At 43.4% G+C, this 26,946-nt stretch overlaps 1 protein-coding gene across 6 annotated transcripts in view; it reads left to right on the top strand.

The window, feature by feature from the left end:
* The window catches only part of LOC126335539 (inward rectifier potassium channel 4-like), a 1,139,778-nt gene that overhangs the window by 882,957 nt on the left and 229,875 nt on the right, over positions 1-26,946 (top strand). For 4 of the 6 annotated variants that reach the window (XM_049998921.1, XM_049998925.1, XM_049998923.1 and 1 more), the window contains one exon: positions 18,719-18,947. The exons of the other annotated variants lie outside the window; for them this stretch is intronic. In XM_049998921.1, the coding sequence (XP_049854878.1) occupies positions 18,719-18,900 (182 nt within the window). In that variant the 3' untranslated portion in view covers positions 18,901-18,947. The remainder of the gene's footprint in view (positions 1-18,718; positions 18,948-26,946) is intronic. 6 annotated transcript variants of the gene reach the window in all.

Raw genomic sequence — 26,946 nt, 5'->3', positions numbered from 1 at the left:
TATGACTTTATAAGACGGTAAATTATAGCATCATGTGCTAACAATCTAGAAGACTGCTCAGATTGTCTCCTAAATTGTTTATGTGGATTGGATCAGGAACAGCAGAGGTCCTATAACACTTCCTTGGGGAACGCCCGATATTTCTTCTGTTTTACTTTGCGACTTTCCGTCAGTTACTAGGAACTGTGACCTTTCTGACAAGAAATCACGAATCCAGACGTACAACTGAGACGATTCTCCATAGCGACGTAATTTGACTAGAAGTCGCTTGTCAGGAACTGTGTCAAAACCCTTCTGGAGATCTAAAGACATGGAATCAATTTGACATCTCTTCGACAACACTACCACGTGATAAGAACTATTAGCGTTTCACAAGGACAATATTTTCTGACTCCATGTTGGCTGTTTGTTAATAAATGTTTTTTTTTCGATGTAACCCACAATTTCAGAACATAGTATATGTTCCAAGATCCTACTGTAATTCGACGTTAGTAAAGTGGGTCTGTAGTGCAGCAGATTACTCGTGTTTCCTTTCTTGGGTATTGGCTGACTTGGGCAACTTTCCGGTCTTTAGTTGCGGATCTTTCGACGAGCGAGCCGTTTTGTATGGCTGCTAAATATGAAACTGTTGTATAAGAATTCTCTGAAAGGAACTGGACTTATACATAAACTGGACAATGACAATACGTAGCATAACATCGTAACAGCAATACAAAGATAACAGTACGAAATAAGGAAAAATAAAAAGAGGAATGAATTTAATCATTTCGAAGACTAATCTTGAGAGATAACTGTTTCGACACCACAACGTCTCCGCTTCTTTTACTGTAGAATCGTAATAATTAACAGCTCGCGAAAAAAAAGCTCGAGATAAAAATTTTGTAATCCTCAAGGCTGACCTTACGATTCTTTGTATGGCTGTGTTCTGATGTCACTGACTTTCGGAAATTTTGGAACTCATCTTCATAATCATCATCACAATCGTCTTTAAGAATTAGGCCTTTTGGCCTGTTCCACTTCATAATTCTTCACGCCATCTCTTTAAAGGACGTCCAACGTTATTCTTTCCTGTTGGGTTATATTGTATTGTAGCTTTTGTTATTAGACATACTTCACATATGGTCTTTCCAGTCAGTCAGTACCTTTCAAATATACACTCCTGGAAATGGAAAAAAGAACACATTGACACCGATGTGTCAGACCCACCATACTTGCTCCGGACACTGCGAGAGGGCTGTACAAGCAATGATCACACGCACGGCACAGCGGACACACCAGGAACCGCGGTGTTGGCCGTCGAATGGCGCTAGCTGCGCAGCATTTGTGCACCGCCGCCGTCAGTGTCAGCCAGTTTGCCATGGCATACGGAGCTCCATCGCAGTCTTTAACACTGGTAGCATGCCGCGACAGCGTGGACGTGAACCGTATGTGCAGTTGACGGACTTTGAGCGAGGGCGTAAAGTGGGCATGCGGGAGGCCGGGTGGACGTACCGCCGAATTGCTCAACACGTGGGGCGTGAGGTCTCCACAGTACATCGATGTTGTCGCCAGTGGGCGGCGGAAGGTGCACGTGCCCGTCGATCTGGAACCGGACCGCAGCGACGCACGGATGCACGCCAAGACCGTAGGATCCTACGCAGTGCCCTAGGGGACCGCACCGCCACTTCCCAGCAAATTAGGGACACTGTTGCTCCTGGGGTATCGGCGAGGACCATTCGCAACCGTCTCCATGAAGCTGGGCTACAGTCCCGCTCACCGTTAGGCCGTCTTCCGCTCACGCCCCAACATCGTGCAGCCCGCCTCCAGTGGTGTCGCGACAGGCGTGAATGGAGGGAAGAATGGAGACGTGTCGTCTTCAGCGATGAGAGTCGCTTCTGCCTTGGTGCCAATGATGGTCGTATGCGTGTTTGGCGCCGTGCACGTGAGCGCCACAGTCAGGACTGCATACGACTGAGGCACACAGGGCCAACAGCCGGCATCATGGTGTGGGGAGCGATCTCCTACACTGGCCGTACACCTCTGGTGATCGTCGAGGGGACACTGAATAGTGCACGGTACATCCAAACCGTCATCGAACCCATCGTTCTACCTTTCCTAGACCGGCAAGGGAACTTGCTGTTCCAACAGGACAATGCACGTCCGCATGTATCCCGTGCCATCCAACGTGCTCTAGAAGGTGTAAGTCAACTACCCTGGCCAGCAAGATCTCCGGATCTGTCTCCCATTGAGCATGTTTGGGACTGGATGGAGCGTCGTCTCACGCGGTCTGCACGTCCAGCACGAACGCTGGTCCAACTGAGGCGCCAGGTGGAAATGGCATGGCAAGCCGTTCCACAGGACTACATCCAGCATCTCTACGATCGTCTCCATGGGAGAATAGCAGCCTGCATTGCTGCGAAAGGTGGATATACACTGTACTAGTGCCGACATTGTGCATGCTCTGTTGCCTGTGTCTATGTGCCTGTGGTTCTGTCAGTGTGATCATGTGATGTATCTGACCCCAGGAATGTGTCAATAAAGTTTCCCCTTCCTGGAACAATGAATTCACGGTGTTCTTATTTCAATTTCCAGGAGTGTATTTGTAATGGACTCAACATGTAATTGTTGTCTAATATTAGTGTTTCTTTTTGGTCGAATAACGAATATCTCGCTACAAAGTGGAGGGGCTTCATCTCTGATTATTCGATTCGCCGTAATCGATTAGATGTCAGGATCCAACTTTCGCTACCATACAGCAGAAACGTCAACGCTATTACTTTGTATAGTTTAGTTAATATTTCTTTCCGTAAGTTGTATTTCAGTGTACATTGTATTGTTCCAGAGAAATGTCTGAATCTGGCCAATGTTTGCTATACATCAACAGACTTCGGCAATTTATAATAACACCCTAAATGGTTTAATGCTCACACTTGTTCGATTATTCTTCAATCTGGAACAATTTTAATACTATGGGTTCCAGTCCTTGATATCCCGTCACTGTTGCTTTGTTTGTCGATATACTTCTTAATACTAACAAAAGAAGCACATATGTTAGAGGTACAACATGGTTTTAGAAAATGTAAAGCATGTTATGATTATATAATCATAGCAACCACAGCTGCGAATATGCATCTTGGAAAATAGAAAACTGCTTCAGCTGCATGAAAATTCTTTTTATTGGACTCACGACTGCTTTCATGTCATTGCAGTCACAACTTCAGGTGATCATCTAGATATAAACACATATCCATCGTATTTTCCCTTCAAAATGTAGCCGTAATAGCAGGTACTCACATATCTCGGGTTGTAAGATGAGCAGCAGGAGGTTATAAGGAAGACCCAACACTCGTCGTCAATTTAGAGTAAAAGCTAGGTTGATAAAGAGGTGAAATGTCAAAAATAAAATCTGTACGTAATCATTCGATCCCCGATCATCTGGCACGGTCAAATAAAAATAATAAAGCGCTGTGTCACTACCGGCGAAATCACAAGAACATTACCTAATTAAACGACATCATAAAATGTAGGATAAAATAGAAACAAGTCACCGAGAGCTACACTCTGCAACCAGTGATAGATCCAAGGCTGCATTTCCACTGGAGGAAATTCAGTGTCTAGAAATAAAATAAGATTGCTGACAATAGGAAGGAACAGTAAAAGCGACTAAGCCGGAAACTGACCGTTATTCAGGCAATCTATTCGATTGACAGTGAATGTTGAGTCTACCACATAGCCCCAGCATTGCTATTACAGCTACATTTTAAGACTGAGGACTTATACTATGAGGTAAATATAACGTATATGTGTCTATGTCTAACGATCACCTGAAGATGTGATTGTAAAACCACGAAAGTGGTCGTGAGTCCAATAAAAAGGATTTTCATACACCTGAAGAGATTTTCTATTTGTCAAGGTACGTGTTATGATTGTCTTTCAACTTTGGTGCAAGTAACCAAGAAAATGCAATTTACATTACTAATTTATTATATATTTATCGAATATGAAAAGGCGTACGACAAGGTAAAGCTTAAGGCAATCCAGTGACTATACAAAAATAATAAAATAAGGAATCGTACTGCAAGGGATGAGACAGAATATGCAGCAGTTAATCAGGAAATTTTTTATGTGCTAAGTCAAAAGAAAATAAGAGAGATGGAGAAAAGTAGGTAAACTGTTTATTATTTCAAAAGTAATCGTCATAACTGTCAATACATTTACCCCACCGTGAGACACAAAGGTCAGTGCTTTCATGGAAAAATGTCTCCCGTTGCCTACAAAAGATCATTATAAGCAGGCGTGTAGGTCCTCGCCGGAAGCAATCCCACGGACACAATTGCCTTTTTTCAGAACTAGAAATTCCATGGCGACGAAGTGTAAGGGCTTCTCAGGTACCAAGGCTGTTTCGACTACGGTCCAGAAGTTTCACTGGAAAATCCTTACGTATCCTCCGTACAGTCCCCAACTCTCCCGAAGTGATTTCCACATTTTTGGAGCCGTGAATCCTGATGAAAGACATTCGTGGCTCTTCGGACGAAGAGATGCACGCTTGCGTGCAATCATGGTTCCACAGGTAACCGAAAACTGTTTTCCATGAAGGCATTGACCGTCTTGTCTCACAGTGGGATAAACTCATTAATAGTTATGAGTATTATCTTTGAAATAATAAACAGTTTATTTACTTTTTTTGCATCTGTCTCGTTTTCGCTTGGCTGCCCCTCACAAATTCACTGCAGCACTCCTCACAAATTCACTGCAGTACTCGACGCGGTGCTGATAGTGTGCCCTATTTAATTTTCACCGCATTCACATGGCACATTGTGTACACTACGTTGAAACACTGTCGTTAGAACCCTGGACTACTGCTGTATAGGTCCATTATTGCTTGGTGTATAACCATACAATAAATAGAGTGCTGTGACAGAGATCGCATACGCCTTCGTTTTATCGCGAACGTGAATGTAATCTGCAGTGGTTTAAATCCACCATAACTAACGCCATTCTTTGAAAGCTTCAAGTCAGAGTCCACGCCTTCGTTACCAAAAATTGAGCTCTCGGTATTAAACTGTCCTTGATGGACTTCTTCTGAACTGCATGACGGGAACTGGATTAATTTAGATGAAGATCTGCATGCGCTCAAGCGATCGTCCAAGTTCTGTTAACTCCAATAGGGCAGAACATGTTGTACACATACGGATAGAAACAGAGTTGATGCGGGAAAGCAGAGTTTTTACATGCAGTTTATTGTTTCTTGTTCATAGACGTCATTAGATCAAGAAGCATTAAGGGAGTTAAATAGAATGAATCTCGTCAAAAACTTTGCGGAACGTTTCAGTGGCTAGTGTTTTTATTGTTTCCTTGATCTGATCGCCACAACGGAAGTCCATCGTACAGATACACACAATAATGAAAACCTTGGCATACAGCCAAATTCTGTGTGTAAGTGCTAAAAATAATCGCTCATCACTAAGGCGATTTCTTGTCATATTTAATGAAAGCGGAGTATAAATCTCGTTCACCAATTTTTCCTTAGTACAATTAACAACAGCGGTAAATGAAAACCATGGCTATGCTATCGATAATTTTGTAATATTTGCTATCGAATAAAAAGCAGGTGGCCATCAAAAAGTATTGGAAGAGTGTGGTAATGACTAAAGTGGCCTTAGTGGACACGTAACAAGCGTGCTTGACATCCTTCAGGTAATGTCCCAATTATTCCACAAAATAACTTTTCAGCTAATCTATATATGGTGAAATTTTACTGTAACATATGCAGCAGCAATTCTTACAATTTAAATAGCACATAATGTAAGTTACAAAATCTAAAGATAAATAACAGACAATAAGAGGAGTATATTGTTTTCGTCTGCCGACCTCGGACTATTCTCGTCGTATTGCCGATGGGCGATCTGTCGAGAAAATGAAACTGAGTGCAGCGCAGCTGCTAGCCGCCGACGTCGACATGCAAGACCTGCCTGCTCTGACCCAATATCTGCGACACGTGCTGCAACAAACTCTGCTGCCCTACATTTCTGTTTGCACAATAATCCTCCCCTTTTCTCTATTCACGACCAGCTGAGACAAACACACAAGTAAAACACAGCTGTTGAAAAAAAATCTCTTCAAATTTCTCGTTATCTCCGGTTAATGGAAACTACGAGTACAACTGAAAACCGTAACGCATAATATAAACAGCGAAAATGGCCGCCAGTAGCCTGTATGTTGGAAACTTTGCTCTTAACAGGGTGTCGATATGCTTAAGTGGCACAATGTTGAAGACTGAGAACCGTTGGTCCAGGAATAAAGCAAGTAGGACTATTGCACAAGCATATTGAACCAAGAACAAACAATATTTTCTTCCTCAGTCTCTGACTGAAATTCTTCCCCGAAGAAGGGGTCAGATAGGTAATAACTCTTTTTCCTGGCAGCAATACAAATGAAGTCAGATGTTCCCAAATTGTTTGGCGTCCAGATCACGAACGTCACGTTACAGCACGAGAAAAGCATCTGTCGAAATAATAGTACACCCTTGTGATGTGGCTTTTGTCCGTAGATGCTTTGCTGCAACATGACATTGCACTCCCACGAGTATACGTGCAGCCGTTACGACTGTCACAGACATGACGTTTGAATTTTTCCCCCACAGATCTTTACCTTCATGATTTCCATATTTTCGAACTACTTGTAGAAGCAAAGAATGTCTCTTCTGATGAAGAGCTACGGCGCACTATGGTTCGAGACTTGGTCCTATAAACGAATCTAGTTCTATGAGAATTCAGAAACTGTATGAGATTTGATAAACTTGCACTGTCCATAGTGGACGTCATGTCAGAAAGTGACACGCATTTGTGTTCCTTGTCTACAATAAATAATATTTCTTTTAATATTTTCTATTTTGTTTCGTCCCACATTAAGGGGTCGATGAAATGCAGAAATTATTCTTCATTTCCTCAAAGGCTGCATTTTTTGATCTTTCACTTGTTAGACACAGCTGGCAGTTGGAAATTTAACGATTTTCCTCCCATTGAGCCTCATCTGTGATCACTTTATGGCTCTAATAATGAAACATTAAATATGCATCTGCGAATGCAACGAACGCCTCATTGCCGCGGAATGTTTGCCTCAGACTTTTGCTTAGCAGTTCGGCCGTTTACGTATGAGGTAAATTGTAAACATCTATTTACAATGCAGAACAATTACGTTGTAAGTAGCTGTCTTGTTGGTGAAATAGAGTTCCTGTAATCTTAGAGACCGTGATACCTCTGCATGCTATGTGACGGTTCTAGCAGATCTCGTATCGTCCATGTGGCTGGCATTTGTGCACGGTATCTATATGAAAGAGTTCAGATAGTACAGTCTGGTTTTGTTCAGATGTTTTCAGTACCGATTTTATTAAATGACTTATTAAACAAGCGACACAGAAATACTGATCATTTCGCTAGTCGTGAAGGCAATAGCATTTTGAGAGTCTATTTGTTAAGGATCAACTGCTATTATTTCTATTGGTAAATACAATGATTCCAGAGATAATGTGTGTACAATAGAAACAGAGGTCAGCTACGTCAGATTCGCTGATAGATGCCTCACTGTGAAGCAGGTCATTGTTCAATTCTTTCTCATGAACGTCAGAGTGTGAGCAGCTATCGCACTGAAAATTATCGCTTCAGTGTTCTACACAGAAACCAGCTTCCCACCCTACTTCCTCGGGTAAATGAGTAGTACAAGTTGTACACTTGTTCTAAAAGATATTGTTTCCTCTAAAATTACTCTAGGTACTATTTACGGTTCAGCCCTTTGATGGTTAAAAAATTGTTTTTCATTCCGGAACTGTGATAAAGTTAAGGGAAGTTTGGATTTTATAATGGACTGCTTCGCCGCTGATAGAAAGAGGCAAACACATTTCATAGAGCCAGTATGCAAAGCAGAGAGGTTAATTTCATGACATATTTCGCTGTAGGCTGTTATTTTTATGTTAAAACCGATACCTAGACGTTGGCTGAATTATACTTCGACATATGCTTACTCTCTATCACTAAGTACGATGGTTTTGAGAAATTCAAGAGAGATGTGCTGGGCTCTAAAAATCAATGAGGTCTGATCTGATTTCACTGATGGAAATTTTGTAGCTTCTGATACTTGTTACAGTTAGTGGATGTGGTTACTGAAGTTATTTCATTGACAGAGCCGGGCAAATATTTGACAATTTAGGGCTTTAATGGTACGATTATTTATATCTTCATTTAGAATATAGGGCTATACTTTAAAACAGCTAACTGAAAATGCAGTAAACCAGCAGTCTGCGCACTAAACATTGCATTGTTCGAGGATCGGCTTGAAAGGCACGCTAGTCAACGCCTGCAATTGTGCTTAACAGCTCAGCTTTAACGTCGCTTTGGTTGCATAGCGCTTAGGCGTCCACTGAAAGCTGTGCTCTCTGGGCGTAATGAGAAGGCGAAGCCGCACGGTAAACTCGTGAGAGGGGTCAAAGCACGAATCTCAAAAGCAATCATAGTTTCTCACGAGACCTGTAGCGTGCAAAGGCCTTTTGGGCAATAAACGCCGTGTCACAAGCAGCTTCTTTCTTGCAGCCGATGCGCTGCTGCGACTTTCTAGTATTTAACTACGCCAATGTAATTCAAAATGTCACAAACTAAAATTGAAACCTTCGTAGTTCCCAGAAAGAATTATCTTCCTTGACATGCTTCACATCAGACGGATTAATTTGTATGTTCCGGATGTCAAATAGAGGTTTATGAATCGTTTGAATGTGAACGTTAATCTCAATCCTACTTGCAAATTTTCTGATTATTTTTAGTGTCATAACTGTAATACATAAGGTGCTGTAAATGTGGTGCTACGCTCACCTGTCTTTAGCATAGACTGTATGTGATCGAAAGCACACATTCTCGATCGACACACATCAGAAAATTGACATGCTATTTTACGCATGTTGCGTAACCCTGAACATCAAAATGTGGTCATGTGAGAAGGGATTTCAGTATTTATAAAAATTCAGATTTTACATGAAATCAACAATGATTTACTACATCTAAATACAAAGCTACAATATATTAAAGAATCTTTATACGACTGATTGCTTTACAGGTTAGGTAATACGTTAAATATTTGACGTTAAGCATGTAAAGGCAGCAGTGGCAGATCGTGCAGCTACCACAACTCACATAATAGGGCTTATGAGCCCAGACGAGTCCACACAAGCTGTTGTGAACTGGTAATTAGCTGTTCTTGCAACAGAAAGGTGATGCGTCGCTGCAACAAGATACTGCTCGCCCAAAAACTGCCCGTGAAACTCGACGTGCTCTGCAAGAAATGGAACAACTTTCCTGACCAGCACGACCGTCGGACTTGCCTCCAATCGGGCACATGTGGGATGTGATGGGGCGACAAGTGACTCGTGTGAGTCGTCCACCGTCGACTCTTACAGAACTACGTGAACAGGTCGAGCAGGCGTGGCATAACCTGTCCTAGGACAGTATTCGATTGACTACATACCAGAATTAACGCCTGTACTGCCGTGGAGGCTACATACAGGGTGTTTCAAAAATGACCGATATATTTGAAACGGCAATACAAACTAAACGAGCAGAGATAGAAATACACCGTTTGTTGCAATATGCTTGAGACAACACTACATTTTCAGGCAGACAAACTTTCGAAATTACAGTAGTTACAATTGTCAACAACAGATGGCGCTGCGGTCTGGGAAACTCTATAGTACGATATTTTCCACATATCCACCATGCGTAGCAATAATATGGCGTAGTCTCTGAATGAAATTACCCGAAACCTTTGACAACGTGTCTGGCGGAATGGCTTCACATGCAGATGAGATGTACTGCTTCAGCTGTTCAATTGTTTCTGGATTCTGGCGGTACACCTGGTCTTTCAAGTGTCCCCACAGAAAGAAGTCACAGGGGTTCATGTCTGGCGAATAGGGAGGCCAATCCACGCCGCCTCCTGTATGTTTCGGATAGCCCAAAGCAATCACACGATCATCGAAATATCCATTCAGGAAATTAAAGACGTCGGCCGGGCGATGTGGCCGGGCACCACCTTGCATAAACCACGAGGTGTTCGCAGTGTCGTCTAAGGCAGTTTGTACCGCCACAAATTCACGAAGAATGTCCAGATAGTGTGATGCAGTAATCGTTTCGGATCTGAAAAATGGGCCAATGATTCCTTTGGAAGAAATGGCAGCCCAGATCAGTACTTTTTGAGGATACAGGGACGATGGGACTGCAACATGGGGCTTTTCGGTTCCCCATATGCGCCAGTTCTGTTTATTGACTAAGCCGTCCACGTAAAAATAAGCTTCGTCAGTAAACCAAATGCTGCCCACATGCATATCGCCGTTATCAATCCTGTGCACTATATCGTTAGCGAATGTCTCTCGTGCAGCAATGGTAGCGGCGCTGAGGGGTTGCCGCGTTTGAATTTTGTATGGATAGAGGTGTAAACTCTGGCGCATGAGACGATACGTGGACATTGGCGTCATTTGGACCGCAGCTGCAACACGGCGAACGGAAACCCAAGGCCGCTGTTGGATCACCTGCTGCACTAGCTGCGCGTTGCCCTCTGTGGTTGCCGTACGCGGTCGCCCTAGCTTTCCAGCACGTTCATCCGTGACGTTCCCAGTCCGTTGAAATTTTTCAAACAGATCCTTTATTGTATCGATTTTCGGTCCTTTGGTTACATTAAACCTCCGTTGAAAACTTCGTCTTGTTGCAACAACACTGTGTTCTAGGTGGTGGAATTCCAACAGCAGAAAAATCCTCTGTTCTAAGAAATAAACCATGTTGTCCACAGCACACTTGCACGTTGTGAACAGCACACGCTTACAGCAGAAAGACGACGTACAGAATGGCGCACCCACAGACTGCGTTGTCTTCTATATCTTTCACATCACTTGCAGCGCCATCTGTTGTTGAAAATTGTAACTACTGTAATTTCGAAAGTTTGTCCGCCTGAAAATGTACTGTTGTCCCAAGCATATTGCAACAAACGGTGTATTTCTATCGCTGCTCGTTTAGTTTTTATTGCCGTTTTAAATATACCGGTCATTTTTGAAACACCCTGTACTATAGTGGGTGGTTGCAGCATGGCTCGGTACCTGGCACCCCGGAACCACTTGTTATGCGTTATACTTGAGTCATTTCTGTTTCTTTCCTTTATCCTTGTCATTGTTGCAATTAGGTTGGCACAGACTGATGTAAAAGTCTAATGTAAGGCACTCCATAGTTTGTAAACTTCTCTCCATATTCTGACTCAGATTTGCGTGTCAGGTACCCCATAAATAAAGGACGGTATAGAATTACTGAAGCTCTTAATGTTTCTCTTAAATACATTTACAAGTACACATTGTAACGCTTATGATGTTGTTACGAGTAATACGCTAACATTATTTAATATTAGGGCGAATCAATGAACATTTGATATAAGCATTACATTAGAATTATTTGCTAATATGCAATATGTAACAAGTAGTAACGACACCATTTGAGTTCACAACGTTGTTAAAAATTTCCACAGAAAAACTGACAAAAATGACGACAGAAAACTATAACTTTTAAAATGTATCAAGAATATAGCAGACTACATTGTATTAAAACACAGTCATTTGAGGCATTACGTTCTTAGTGAATGAAATGTTAACTACGTGGTATAACTTCAGCAGACGAAAATTCAGAGCAAACCCAAGTCTATGGTTAGAGGTCCGAGGTAATGAACAAATTAACGTAAATTACAAAATTTTAATATCTGAGTATGCAGTTAAAATAATTGTGGATGCTGATTAGAGACTTGATGGTGCGAATTATTACTGCAGATGCTCCTCCTGATATCTGTTGATAGCCTTTGTTGTAATTTGTTTGTTTATATTGCTACTTTCGTATTCCTTGACATTGTCAACCACGCGTGCTGGCACACTGCAGGGTTGGTTTTTCGTCGAGTCTTTTAGTAAGGAGGTATGCCATGATGATGCCTGGAAGGTAGAGACACTTGCATCTTACAAACTGGATCGTATTGTTTCTTTGAAAAGATCGACTGTGTGCCCGTCATATCGCATTCTATTTGCCATTGTTCCCCACATAAGATAAATGAATCACTGTGTTGATATTTTACGCAGCCCACAACGAGAGATTCATCTTTTAACCGCAAGAAGCGTCGCTGTTCAGTTGACGTGAATCATCCAAACAGGAGCCACAAGCTACAGCGCTGGTGGTATACACATAATTTATTTATACAGGCGGACCGCCGTTCAGCTTCTCGTACAATTTTCCGTGTCCTTTATCAGCTTTACATGTCTCACTCTGTGTTGTGCTTTCAGTATCGTTTCGCCTATGTACCTTTACCATGAGAGTTTAACGTTAAACCTACCCACCTATTCTGTTCTTTCGTTCTGCAGGCTGTGTGCGGCTGCAATAGTGCTGTTTCGTCTAATACAAGATCAGCTTGCTTCTCACCGTCTTCCAGCAGCGCTAGAAAACTCATTGCCAAGCAGTGCGCCCTTATGCCAGCAGATACAACAATAGTCAAGACAAGTAACTAGCCAAGTTGATCACAGACAGTTGTCATCTTTGCGTAAAATTAAATTTTGTGAAGGCTACAAACACAACGGTTTGGAGTATGGTGTAACCACGATTCTGTTCTGTTTTAGCATCCTTGCTAGTCTTGCATGTTTCCTAATGCGACCTACCCAGCCGTCGTTTGGTCGTTTCCTCGAACTTTTCTTATCGTCTGCAGTTCAGCAGAGAATATCACTATTCATATAGTAGCTATTCGCCTGGTTACGTGTACCTCACACGCCCATTTCACTTTCATTACAGTCACAAATAGGTTTTCCACTACAGTCAGTTACCTCGATTCCATGCCTCTTCTGTTAGCTTCTATTTTCTTGATTGGGAAAATTGTCTGATTTCAAAATTTCAGAAACCATTCTCAGTCAGTGAAGAAATATTTTCATACACTGAAGTTCGAGAAAAAGTACAATTTCTTAGACTTACACATTGAAAATACGAGGGTTGTCCAGAAAGTAAGTTCCGATCGGTCACGAAATGGACTCCAGAGTGAAAACCCGATGAAGCTTTGCACATATGTGTTGGCCAGTGTCTCTAGTATGACTGTCGATCCCACCAAGACGCTCTTTCCACTTATGAGCGCACTGTGGGCGAGTAAAGGTGCCTAGAACAACGATGTCTCCCGCCAAGTAGGAGGGCCCACTGAGAGGCTTCGCCTTAATGCATGCAGCCCACCCAACACAACTGCCACACACTTCCTTCTTCATGGCAATTCTCAGCCGCAATCTGCAGGGGCAGTGAAGACGCCTTTTCGATGGGAAGTGTTCGATCACCCACAACACAGCCATAATTAGATCGTCCTGAGTATCATCCTTGTTCACATGAAACGGTGGATACGAAGACAACACTTGGGCGCTGGCTATGCGCTATAGACCAGCGTAGAGAATTATCGGAAAACACAGGCGGCTGCCTTCTATGAAGATGGTGTTGGAAATTTGGTATAATGCTGCAACAGATGTCTAAGTCGGAGCGGCGACTATGTGGGGAAGTATCTGGAATGTGTAGCTAACTATTGTAAATAAAATGTTCCTGATTTTCACTGTGGTTTCCACTGAGCGACCGATCGGAACTTACTTTCTGGACAACCCTCGTAGTTTGATAACAAGAAATTGCTACATTTGGCGAAATGGTGGTGGTGAGTATCCATGATTATGAGAGGAAGGAACACCGATTCAGTTCGCTGCAACTCATAGACTGCTGTAGCAATGATAGAAAAAGCGAGAGACCAAACGAACCTGGAACGGAGCTTACATTGCGCGTTGGCTGATTCAATATAAAGCACGAAAAAAATTGTTAAAAATAAGGAGTACCAACCGTCTCGCTGACTCGCAATACAAAGCAGCGGACAAAAAAAAAACTATTACTTATTTTAAATAATAACCTCAGATAATAACATTTACTCAGAAGATATCAACATTTTTAGCTTTCCAAATGTGCACTTAGATCATTTTGCCATGAAATCTCACTTCTACCACATGTACTCTCAGCACAGCAGTTATACGTCAAGAAAACATCGTTCCTGTGAAACACAACTAGCTCTTTATTCACATGAAGTGCTGAGTGCTACTGACAAGGGATTTCAGATCGATTCCGTATTCCTGGATTTCCGGAAGGCTTTTGACACGGTACCACACAAGCGGGTCGTAGTGAAATGGCGTGCTTATGGAACATCGTCTCAGTTATGTGACTGGATTTGCGATTTCTTTTCAGAGGTCACAGTTCGTAGTAACCGATGGAAAGTCATCGAGTAAAACAGAAGTGATTTCTGGCGTTCCCCAAGATAGTGTTATAGGCCCTTTGCTGTTACTATATAAACGATCTGGGAGACAATCTCAGCAGCCGTATTCGATTGTTTCCGGATGATGCTGCGTTTATGAACTAATAAAGTCATCAGAAGCTCAAAACGAACTGCAAAACGATTTATGGAAAATATCTGTATGGTGGGAAAAGTGGCAGTTGACCCTAAATAACGAAAAACTTGTGAAGTCATCCACATTTGTGCTAAAAGGAACTGGTTAAATTTTGGTTACACGATGTATCAGTCTAATATAAAAGCCGTAAATTCAATTAAATACCTAGGTATTACAATTATGAACAACTTAAATTGGAAGGAACACACAGAAAATGTTGTGGGGAAGGCTAGCCAAAGACTCCGTTTTATTAGCAGGACACTTAAAAAAATGTAACAGACCTACTAAGGAGACTGCCTACACTACGCTTGTCCGTCCTCTTCTAGATTGCCGGCCGCGGTGGTCTCGCGGTTCTAGGCGCTCAGTCCGGAACCGCGGGACTGCTACCGTCGCAGGTTCGAATCCTGCCTCGGGCATGGATGTGTGTGATGTCCTTAGGTTAGTTAGGTTTAAGTAGTTCTAAGTTCTAGGGGACTGATGACCACAGATGTTAAGTCCCATAGAGCTCAGAGCCATTTTCTTCTAGATTACTGCTGTCACGTGTGGGATCCTAGCTAGATAGGACTGACGGAGTACATCGAAAAAGTTCAAATAAAGGCAGCACGTTTTGTATTATCGCGAAATATGGGAGAGAGTGTCACAGAAATGATACGGGATTTGGGCTGGAAATCGTTAAAAGAAAGCCGTGTTGCGTTGCGACGGAATTTTCTCATGAAATTCCAATCACCAACTTTCTCCTCCGAATGCGAAAATACAGTGTGTTACAAAAGGGTACGGCCAAACTTTCAGGAAACATTCCTCACACACAAAGAAAATACGTTATGTGGACATGTGTCCGGAAACGCTTACTTTCCATGTTAGAGCTCATTTTATTACTTCTCTTCAAATCACATTAATCATGGAATGGAAACACACAAAAAACGTACCAGCGTGACTTCAAACACTTTGTTACGGGGAATGTTCAAAATGTCCTCCGTTAGCGAGGATACATGCATCCACCCTCCGTCGCATGGAATCCCTGATGCGCCGATGCAGCCCTGGAGAATGGCGTATTGTATCATAGTCGTCCACAATACGAGCACGAAGAGTCTCTACATTTGGTACCGGGGTTGCGTAGACAAGAGCTTTCAAATGCCCCCATAAATGAAAGTCAAGAGGGTTGAGGTCAGGAGAGCGTGGAGGCCATGGAATTGGTCGGCCTCTACCATTCCATCGGTCACCGAATCTGTTGTTGAGAAGCGTACGAACACTTCGACTGAAATGTGTAGGAGCTCCATCGTGCATGAACCACATGTTGTGTCCTACTTGTAAAGGCACATGTTGTAGCAGCACAGGTAGAGTATCTCGTATGAAATCACGATAACTTGCTCCATTGAGCGTAGGTGGAAGAGCATGGGGCCCACTCAAGACATCACCAACAATGCCTGCCCAAACGTTCAGAGAAAATCTGTGCTGATGACGTGATTCCAGAATTGCGTGCGGATTCTCGTCAGCCCACACATGTTGATTGTGAAAATTTACAATCTGATCACGTTGGAATGAAGCCTCATCCGTAAAGAGAACATTTGCACTGAAATGAGGATTGACACATTGTTGGATGAACCATTCGCAGAAGTGTACCCGTGGAGGCCAATCAGCTGCTGATAGTGCCTGCACACGCTGTACATGGTACGGAAACAACTGGTTCTCCCGTAGCACTCTCCATACAGTGACGTGGTCAACGTTACCTCGTACAGCAGCAACTTCTCTGACGCTGAAATTAGGGTTATCGTCAACTGCACGAAGAATTGCCTCGTCCATTGCAGGTGTCCTCGTCGCTCTAGGTCTTCCCCAGTCGCGAGTCATAGGCTGGAATGTTCCATGCTCCCTAAGACGCGGATCAATTGCTTCGAACGTCTTCCTGTCGGGACACCTTCGTTCTGGAAATCTGTCTCGATACAAACGCACCGCGCCACGGCTATTGCCCCGTGCTAATCCATACATCAAATGGGCATCTGCCAACTCCGCATTTGTAAACATTGCACTGACTGCAAAACCACGCTCGTGATGAACACTAACCTGTTGATGCTACGTACTGATGTGTTTGATGCTAGTACTGTAGAGCAAAGAGTCGCATGCCAACAGAAGCACCGAAGTCAACATTACCTTCCTTCAATTGGGCCAACTGGCGGTGAATCGAGGAAGTACAGCACATACTGACGAAACTAAAATGAGCTCTAACACGGAAATTAAGCGTTTCTGGACACATGTCCACATAACATCTTTTCTTTATTTGTGTGTGAGGAATGTTTCATGAAAGTTTGGCCGTACCTTTTTGTAACACCCTGTATATTGTCGATACCGACCTACATAGGTATGAACGATCACCACGATAAAATAAGGGAAATCAGAACTCGTACGGAAAGATATAGGTGTTCATTCTTTCCGCGCTCTATACGAGACTGGAATAATAAAGAATTGTGAAGGTGGTTCGATGAAGCATCTGCCAGGTACTTAAATGTGATTTGCAGAGTATACATGTAGACGTAGATGTAGATGTCTTCATAAATATGGACCCTAAGGGCAAAATGCCGCCTCCGCTTCGTGGGACTACGGGCTAGGGCAGGGGTGTCCAAACTTTTTAGTCCGCGGGCCACACTGACTCCTCCACGAAGTCATAAGGGCCAAGATCTACCCAGTGGGATTAAAGCACCCTGGCACTTCATGATCACCGTAATGTAAGGCTAAAGGACAGATGAAATCTCAAAAATCTAAGGATGTGGGAATAGCTAGCACTGAAACGAGCTATTTAATTACATAATTTTGATTGGTGGAAGTACCTGACCGAAATTCTGGAGTATTTTATTCTGGCGAATTTCACCAACAAAAAGGTATCTCACTGCACATTCTTCACGAAAGCGTCCAGCAAAGTTAACGAAATCTCAAAATTACTCTATTACTGCAAGACGTAACAGACGGATTGTTATTTCAAGCGGTGCAACAATAAGTTTATATATATTTGATAGTTCTGTTGCGTAATTGTGTCTATGTTGCGAGTGTGTCACGAGTTTTTTAGTGTTTTATGCGTTGTACTAGTAGGTGAGACGACGAAGTGTGGGACAATTCAAAGTTTGAATTCGAAGAGACAAGGAAAATCTGAAAATCGAAATACGTATAGCGCGACTTGAGTATTCTTTCACTGTATTTTTGAATGGAACTACAGTGTAATTGTGAGTATTTAATTTAGTAATTAAAGTACCTTAAAAATAAATTCATTGCATTTTGTTTAGGCAGACTACTCCCTAGTTTTTTAGTATTAAATAGCACAATTTTATTTTCAGGTTACAATCTTTTGTGAAGTTCTGTACAAATATGGAAAAGAAACGAAAGGTTGACAGTGAATGCAGAATTTTTAAAGAGCAGAGGGGATGTCAATATTTCGTGGTGGAGTTAAGCAACAGACCAATGTGTATTACTTGCAATGAAGCAATATCAGTCTTCTAGAATTCAATATAAAACATCATTATGAGACTAAGCACTCTCAGAATTACTCGAAGTTCACAGGATGCGAACGATTAGAAATGTATGTGTCTCTAAAACGCCAGCTAAAAACCCAGCAGTCGCTGTTTAAGAAAGTAAATGCTGAACAACATGCAGCAGCTCGTGCTAGTTTTCGTGTGGCTCATTTAGTAGCGAAAGAGTGCAAGCCATTTACCGACGGTGAATTAATTAAGAACTGCATTATTGCAGCAGCAGAAGAAAAGTGTTCAGAAAAAGTTAATTTTGTATTTAAAAACGTAAGTTTATCGGCAAACACTGTGGCTCAAAGGATAGATGACATTGCACAAAATATAAATCAGCACAGCTGCGTGACAAAAATCAAGAGTTTAGACTGGTTCTCTTTGGCCCTGGATGAGTATAGTCTGTTAACCGTTCCTTTTTTTCACTACCGCACGGAGAATGGTCTGTCTATTGTGGATAGCCACAAGTTTAGCCATGACCTTCCGCTTTGTAAAAATAGAGCTCCGACAATGTCGCTGTGTATTGGTCGCGATAGGCCTCGAAACTCAGTTGTTGGCAGTATAGGTACCACATCAAATATTTGGCGGGCCGGATACCCGGAATGTCCGGCCAGCTAACGCGGGCCGGTGTCGGCCCGCGGGCCGTACTTTGGAGGCCCCTGGGTTAGGGTACCCGCCCTCCCTCTGCGGGGTGTAGAGAGAGGAGAGAGTGCAGGGGTCGTCGGTGTGTGTGCAGACTGCGGGCCGTCGCCGTCGGCGTCGCCGGGCGGCCCCGGCAAGGCGCGCTGCGGCCTGCGGGCGCCGCCGGACTCTCTGGAGCTGCACAGCGCCAGCGGAGACTCCAACAGCGAGGACGCGCCCACCGTCGTCACCGTGACGTCACCGCTGGACGCCGCCGGCCCCGAGTCGCGCATATAGCGGGCGCCCGCCCGCGCCGCAGACGCCGCCAAGGCCAGGGGCTGACGGTGAGTCGTCCCACACTGAACTCTACCTAGGAATGCAGAATGACTGGAGTCCACACAAGAAGGGGAAACTCGTAGTTATAGATGCGAAATTACCATTGCAACCATGATCTTAGTCTCACTATTGTCCTTTAAACCTTCAAGTGACAAAATGTTGTATCCAGCACAACACTTTCGGACCACTAGTCAATAAAACATCTCAATTTATTGTCTACTTCCAAGACAGCCATGAGTTATATGGAGCTGAATGTTCATACCAATGAATCAGCTGCACAAAGTCAGTGCTGGAAAAATTTGAAAAAAAATCTGCAGGAAATTAGCAATGTCAACTACATCTACATCTACATCCACATCCATACTTCGCAAGCCACAATACGGTGCGTGGCGGAGGGTACCTGGTACCACAACTAGTATCTTCTCTCCCTGTTCCACTCCAAAACAGAAAGAGGAAAAAATGACTGCCTATATACCTCTGTACGAGCCCTAATCTCTCTTATCTTATCTTTGTGGTCTTTCCGCAAAATATAAGTTGGCGGCAGTAAAATTGCACTGCAGTAAGCCTCAAATGCTGGTTCTCTAAATTCCCTCAGTAGCGATTCACGAAAAGAACGCTTCCTTTCCTCCAGAGAATCCCACCCGAGTTCCTGAAGCATTTCCGCAACACTCGCGCGATGATCAAACCTACCAGTAACAAATCTAGCAGCCCGCCTCTGAATTGCTTCTATGTCCTCCCTCAATCCGAACTGATAGGGATCTCAAACGCTCGAACAGTACTCAAGAATAGGTCATATTAGTGTTTTATAAGCGGTCTCCTTTACAGATGAACCACATCTTCCCAAAATTCTACCAATGAACCGAAGACGACTATCCGCCTTCCCCACAACTGCCATTACATGCTTGTCCCACTTCATATCGCTCTGCAATGTTACACCCAAATAGTTAATCGACGTGACTGTGTCAAGCGCTACACGACTAATGGAGTATTCAAACATTACGGATTCTTTTTCCTATTCATCTGCATTAATTTACATTTATCTATATTTAGAGTTAGCTGCCATTCTTTACACCAATCACAAATCCTGTCCAAGTCATCTTGTATCCTCCTACAGTCACTCAACGACGACAACTTCCCGTACACCACAGCATCATCAGCAAACAGCCGCACATTGCTATCCCCTCTATCCAAAGGTCATTTATGTAGATAGAAAACAACAGCGGACCTACCACACTTCCCTGGGGCACTCCAAATGATACCCTCACCTCCGATGAACACGCACCATCGAGGACAACGTACTGGGTTCAATTGCCTAAGAAGTCCTCGAGCCACTCACATACTTGGTAACCAATCCCATATGTTCGTACCTTAGTTAGGAGTCTGCAGTGAGGCACCGAGTCAAACGCTTTCCAGAAGTCAAGGAATATGGCATCCGTCTGATACCCTTCATCCATGGTTCGTAAGATATCATGTGAAATAAGGGCGAGTTGCGTTTCGCAGGAGCGATGCTTTCTAAAGCCGTGCTGATGCATGGACAGCAACTACACTGTCTCAAAGAAATTCATTATATTCGAACTGAGAATTTGTTCGAGAAACCTTAAACAAACCGATGTTAAGGATATTGGTCTGTAATTCTGAGGATCCTTCCTTCTACCCTTCTCATATACAGGCGTCACCTGCGCTTTTATGCAGTCGCTCGGGACTTTACGTTGGGCAAGAGATTCGCGATAAATGCAAGCTAAGTAAGGAGCCAGTGCAGTAGAGTACTCTCTGTAAACCGAATTGGAATCCCATCAGAACCTGGCGATTTATTTCTTTTCTACCCATTCAGCTGCTTCACAACCGCAGGGATGTCTATCACTATGTCCTCCATGCTCACAGGAGGAACGCGTTTCCCAAAGGCCTAGAGTTATCAATGAACTTTAGGTCATGGATATAAATTTAAATTTGCAGCCAATTCAGTAACAGAGTCATTTTCACGACTTTCATCAAATACTTGTTCAATCACGGGCAGACAATCTACAGTACCTGTGTTGCATTTGTGCTAGACGTTTCCTACCATTGATCCACTTGTCACTTTCCACACTATCATCGGTTACTTTAATACTGTACAAATAGTAGGTAAAAAGTTTCGTGTGAGGACATTGCTGCAGCGTATATGCGACGTAGCGCTACTGCAATGAGGGTATATAACAACCGACATGTAGACAAGGCATTAGTGTGTAGTGTGGCATTCGTCTCTTTTCGATGAGCGTGCAGTAAATGCGAAAACGTGAACTATCTACATCTACAGTCATATTCCGCAAGCCATCTGACGGTGTGTGGCGGAGGGTACTTTGAGTACCTCTATCGGTTCTCCCTTCTATTCCAGTCTCGTATTGTTCGTGGAAAGAAGGATTGTCGGTATGCCTCTGTGTGGGTTCTAATCTCTCTGATTTTATCCTCATGGTCTCTTCGCGAGATATACGTAGGAGGAAGCAATGTACTGCTTGACTCTTCGGTGAAGGTATGTTCGCGAAACTTCAACAGAAGCCCGTACCGAGCTACTGAGCGTCTCTCCTGCACAGTCTTCCACCGGAGTTTATGCATCATCTCCGTAACGCTTTCGCGATTACTAAATGATCTTGTAGCGAAGCGCGCTGCTCTCCGTTGGATCTTCTCTATTTCCTCTATCAACCGTACCTGGTACGGATCCCACATTGGTGAGCAGTATTCAAGCAGTTGGCGAACAAGTGTACTGTAACCTACTTCCTTTGTTTTCGGATTGCATTTCCTTAGCATTCTTCCAATGAATCTCAGTCTGGTACCTGCTTTACCGACGATCAACTTTATATGATCATTCCATTTGGCGACGTTATTACCAGATGCATCCAAACAGCACCAGCGTGGGGTTATTTGTTTCGTTGCAAGTACCGGCAGGCAGCCATCGTAGAATGAATAACGTGTTGGGGCGGGATGTCGTCCAAAAGCCACTGTTGTGGAATGGTCCACTACCACTTCTTCGATCCCTTACAGAAGGCCTTTAAGGCTCAGCGATTCTTGTCGGAAGACGATGTGCAGCAGGCATCTACGGACACAGCACGTCACGGTGCTTCAACAAAATAGTTCTAATGGCTCTGAGCACCATGGGACTTGGAACTACTTAGACCTAACTAACCTAAGGACATCACACACACCCATGCCCGAGGCAGGATTCGAACCTCCGATCGTCGCCGTTGCGCGGTTCCAGATTGTAGCGCCTAGAACCACTCGGCCACTCCGGCCGGCGTGCTTTAACAAACGAGTATTTTAAATCTAGTGCGGCGGCGGAGTGATTCGCTCAATGCTCATGCCGATTTTGCCTGTTTGGCTTACCGATTCTGGACTGTGCGGCCCTCGAACGAATGTTCTTCTTCACCCCTTATAAATCCAAACTTCCAGCCACTACTCTATCAGAGTCGGTTTCATGGCTTTCAGACTTATTCAAACAACAGGCAAACAGTCTAAGCTGCATGTTCCATTTCTACTAGTCGATTTCACCCACTTCTCCACTTGACACTGTGTTACCCAGACTATCATCGGTTATGGTAGTCGTGTTTGAAAGTGTCAAAATATCAACTACATCGTCTGCGTCAGAGTCTCCTCCAAGTTCTGAATCTTCTGCGTCCGCTTCTGTAACTTCTGTTCAGCAGTTCATTGCAGGATCAGCCAGAATTGCATGTGCGATGGAACTATACCGCCTCCATTAAGTTCTCTTAGATCTAACAGAAGTATTGTCAAACGTCAGAATGATCCCTCTATCTATAAAAACCGACAAAAAATCAGTAAATAATATACTTATTACTTTCAAATATGCACATAAATTGTTTTCGTCAGGTTGCGTATTTTCAGTAAACACCTTATATGTGTAATCTCGGCGATTAACATTTTCGAAATAATTTGTAAACTATATTATCTGTCATCTTCATTCTTCAATATAAGAAGTACTCCACAACATAAATCGGTAAAACGAGACCAAACTAGAAACTGAATTCATGACAATCTGTTTGCTTACAAGGTGCTATCTGTAAACATGGTTAGTAAAGACTCCCGTAATGGCTTTCTACTCTACAATGTAGGAAACATTACTGTAAATTGGATGTACTGTCGTTTGTATCACAAGATATTGGCACAGCAAATACTAATTGAACACAAAAGCAGCTCTGAAGACGAGTGTCACAAGGTCAAATAAGTATTCATGCCATTACTCGATTTTCACTGTCAGGGTGTACACGACAAGGGACAACCGGGAGATCCGGAAAAACCCCGGAATTTTTTCATCCGGGGGAAACCGGGAAAAACCAGGGAATTTTTTAGAATTCCGGGAATGTTTCATTGTTTTAGTTTTCAGTTAAATTTTTGCGATTTTGACTTGTAAGAACCAGTACTCCAACAAAGGATATTACTGTATCCCGCGTCTGCAGGAGAATACTGCAGCAACAAAACATTAACAAGAGAAAGAAAAAACGAATATTTAACTCAAGTCGCAAAGGAAATCCGCCATATACAACAGCAAAACATAGTGCTCGAACAAGTGTCTGCCAACAGCAAAGTGTGTCAAAGGCTTTAGAAAGACTATGCAATGATTCATAACGACAAATTGCCTCCGATGAGCGTGACGTGACAGCTGTTGACATTAGATTCGTTTGAGCAGCTGCGGGCGGGCTCTTTTGAATGCGCAGTTGAGTCGCTTCTGGCTAAGGATGTGTGGCTGGGCGCCCCTATCTAGTATTGCCCCTGTTCGGAAATATCGTAGATCCGGAGCTGAAGCACAGAGCAGTCTCAGTTGTGGTGGGAGGTGGGTAGTCTCCATGTGACCTGTGTTTACGTTTAGTGATTTTGCTGTTTCCTCTCTATTTATTACTCTCACATCAAATAAAAGCAAAACTGATTTCTTTGGCCGGGAGCTATCAAATGAATTAAAATACGTTCGCATAATTACGGAAGGCTAAAATATGTTATTATTTTCAGGTTTTATTTCCACCTTTCTGACAGTCAAGCATTAATCACCTTGCAGAACAACTAAGTTATTTTTGTCGCTTTGCTAAAGAGATTTGGCTTTTATTAATCTTTTTCGCTGAAGCAGTCAATTTATTTGAAACGAAGTGTTTAATCTCACACTGTTGGCTAGTTTCAACTGTTCGCTGCATTTCAAGTGCACGTTTTCCATCTTCTAGCTCGCATGGCATTATGCCATAATAAAGAACCAAACATGAGATAATACAGTACTGGCACTCAGGAAAATTTACATCCAAACCTGGACATACGAATGTGCACGTTAAGCCCAATTATGCATTTTAGTGTGGTTCACGAAATTCCGATGAACTTGAAGTGTCCTCTGATGTCTTGTTTCTTTTGTGACGCAGTGCAAGATACACTCCTGGAAATTGAAATAAGAACACCGTGAATTCATTGTCCCAGGAAGGGGAAACTTTATTGACACATTCCTGGGGTCAGATACATCACATGATCACACTGACAGAACCACAGGCACATAGACACAGGCAACAGAGCATGCACAATGTCGGCACTAGTACAGTGTATATCCACCTTTCGCAGCAATGCAGGCTGCTATTCTCCCATGGAGAAGATCGTAGAGATGCTGGATGTAGTCCTGTGGAACGGCTTGCCATGCCATTTCCACCTGGCGTCTCAATTGGACCAGCGTGTGCGTGTGATCATTGCTTGTACAGCCCTCTCGCAGTGTCCGGAGCAAGTATGGTGGGTCTGACACACCGGTGTCAATGTGTTCTTTTTTCCATTTCCAGGAGTGTATTTTAATGTTTTACACGTAAGAGCGGCGCAAGAGCGGTGGCGCCTGTTAGCTGGCGCTCTCTGGCAACTGCTGAAACGAATCAGTTTCTAACAGGTCACGGGAGAACATTGCGGACTGTGATTTGAAAAGCGTTACTTTCAAAGTAAATTTCCTTTTCCACAAGATGAACTATATGCGAGAATGTACGATGAATTTCTTAAATCACAGAGCGTTTGACTCTCAATTAAAAATCTACTCCTTGAGGACGAGCCATTTAGAAGAATTTCGAGCCCAGAAGATCAGATATTTACGTCGTTATTAAAAATTTTACTGGCACATTTGTGTGATGTATCTTAAAGTGTAACACGTGCAAAAAAGACCAATATTATATGTGGAAGCTTAGCTTCACTTGCAGCTTATTAATCTTCGAGAATACGATTATATGTGAAAACTCTGTATTTCTTGTGGCAACACTATGTATATTAATTTAAACCATCAACTTTTCCAAAGAAAGATCTTTCCTAAACGTGTGTCCCCCCCCCCCCCCCCCCCCCCGAGTTTCGATTTCTAAAGTGCCGGGAAATTCTACGTCGGCGTATAAAACCATAAACATTCAAAAGACTGATAAGTTTTACAGTGCCGAGGAAAAGTATACTCTCACATAACACGGAGAAAAATGTATTTTCAACCGAGAAATCCGGGAAAAATCCGGGATTTTTTTTTCCTTGTCCATGTATACAGCCTGACAGGTCTCTAAAGTCTACCGACTTACAAACACGTAAACGATATTCATACTTATCAGAGAAGTTATATTGAATACATTAGCACTAATAAAATCTTTTGTTTGGAGTAAATAAAGTAATAATCAGCGTTTAAGACCAGTGGTATATTTCATGGGCGATCAAAAGTTCCTGTTCGAAGACCGTACAGTGCAGAATCGGTATCCGACTGATGCAAAATCGCCGTGAGCATTAAGGCTGTTGTGCCGGACGAAAAGACACTCGTAGGCACTGTGGTGGGCTCTTAGATTTACTTCTGGACGAGGCCGAGTGGGTACTACAACACACAGAAATATTGAATCACTTTATTATAAGTAGAACAAGATGAGATACTTAACTTTGTGTATATTTGTTGCTGTCGCTGAACACTAAAGTATCGCTTCACACAGTACAGTCTGACAGTCTCCTCTCTCAGTGTACAATTGACTACAATCTTTGCTACATACAACTGTCGCGCTGGCGGCTCTGTAGTCAGACGATGTTGTCTCTTCAGCGATGATTGCAGAGTGGGCTGAGCCGTGAGTCACATTTCAACAGCGGTGGCGTGTGGGAACTCTTGATGTGCTTGTCTACGCCGACGTCTGCCATTCGTCGCTGCGTCTGACACCGACAGTGCTTACTTATAGTTCCATCGTCAGGTACCCGTTTTGTCATGGCACCTCGTTCTTCGGACACCACAGAGGCAGTCATCCCATAGAGGCACCTAGTTGAACATACCCGTTTGGTAAAACACTGAGTCCTACCGTGTGAAGATACACTCCTGGAAATTGAAATGAGAACACCGTGAATTCATTGTCCCAGGAAGGGGAAACTTTATTGACACATTCCTGGGGTCAGATACATCACATGATCACACTGACAGAACCACAGGCACATAGACACAGGCAACAGAGCATGCACAATGTCGGCACTAGTACAGTGTATATCCACCTTTCGCAGCAATGCAGGCTGCTATTCTCCCATGGAGACGATCGTAGAGATGCTGGATGTAGTCCTGTGGAACGGCTTGCCATGCCATTTCCACCTGGCGTCTCAATTGGACCAGCGTTCGTGCTGGACGTGCAGACCGCGTGAGACGACGCTTCATCCAGTCCCAAACATGCTCAATGGGGGACAGATCCGGAGATCTTGCTGGCCAGGGTAGTTGACTTACACCTTCTAGAGCACGTTGGGTGGCACGGGATACATGCGGACGTGCATTGTCCTGTTGGAACAGCAAGTTCCCTTGCCGGTCTAGGAATGGTAGAACGATGGGTTCGATGGCGGTTTGGATGTACCGTGCACTATTCAGTGTCCCCTCGACGATCACCAGAGGTGTACGGCCAGTGTAGGAGATCGCTCCCCACACCATGATGCCGGGTGTTGGCCCTGTGTGCCTCGGTCGTATGCAGTCCTGATTGTGGCGCTCACCTGCACGGCGCCAAACACGCATACGACCATCATTGGCACCAAGGC

This window comes from Schistocerca gregaria, chromosome 2 (assembly GCF_023897955.1).
Source record: "Schistocerca gregaria isolate iqSchGreg1 chromosome 2, iqSchGreg1.2, whole genome shotgun sequence".
NCBI classification, from domain to species: domain Eukaryota; kingdom Metazoa; phylum Arthropoda; class Insecta; order Orthoptera; family Acrididae; genus Schistocerca; species Schistocerca gregaria.
The sequence above is the reverse complement of the archived record's forward strand: the minus strand, read 5'-3'. Positions and strand labels throughout refer to the sequence as shown.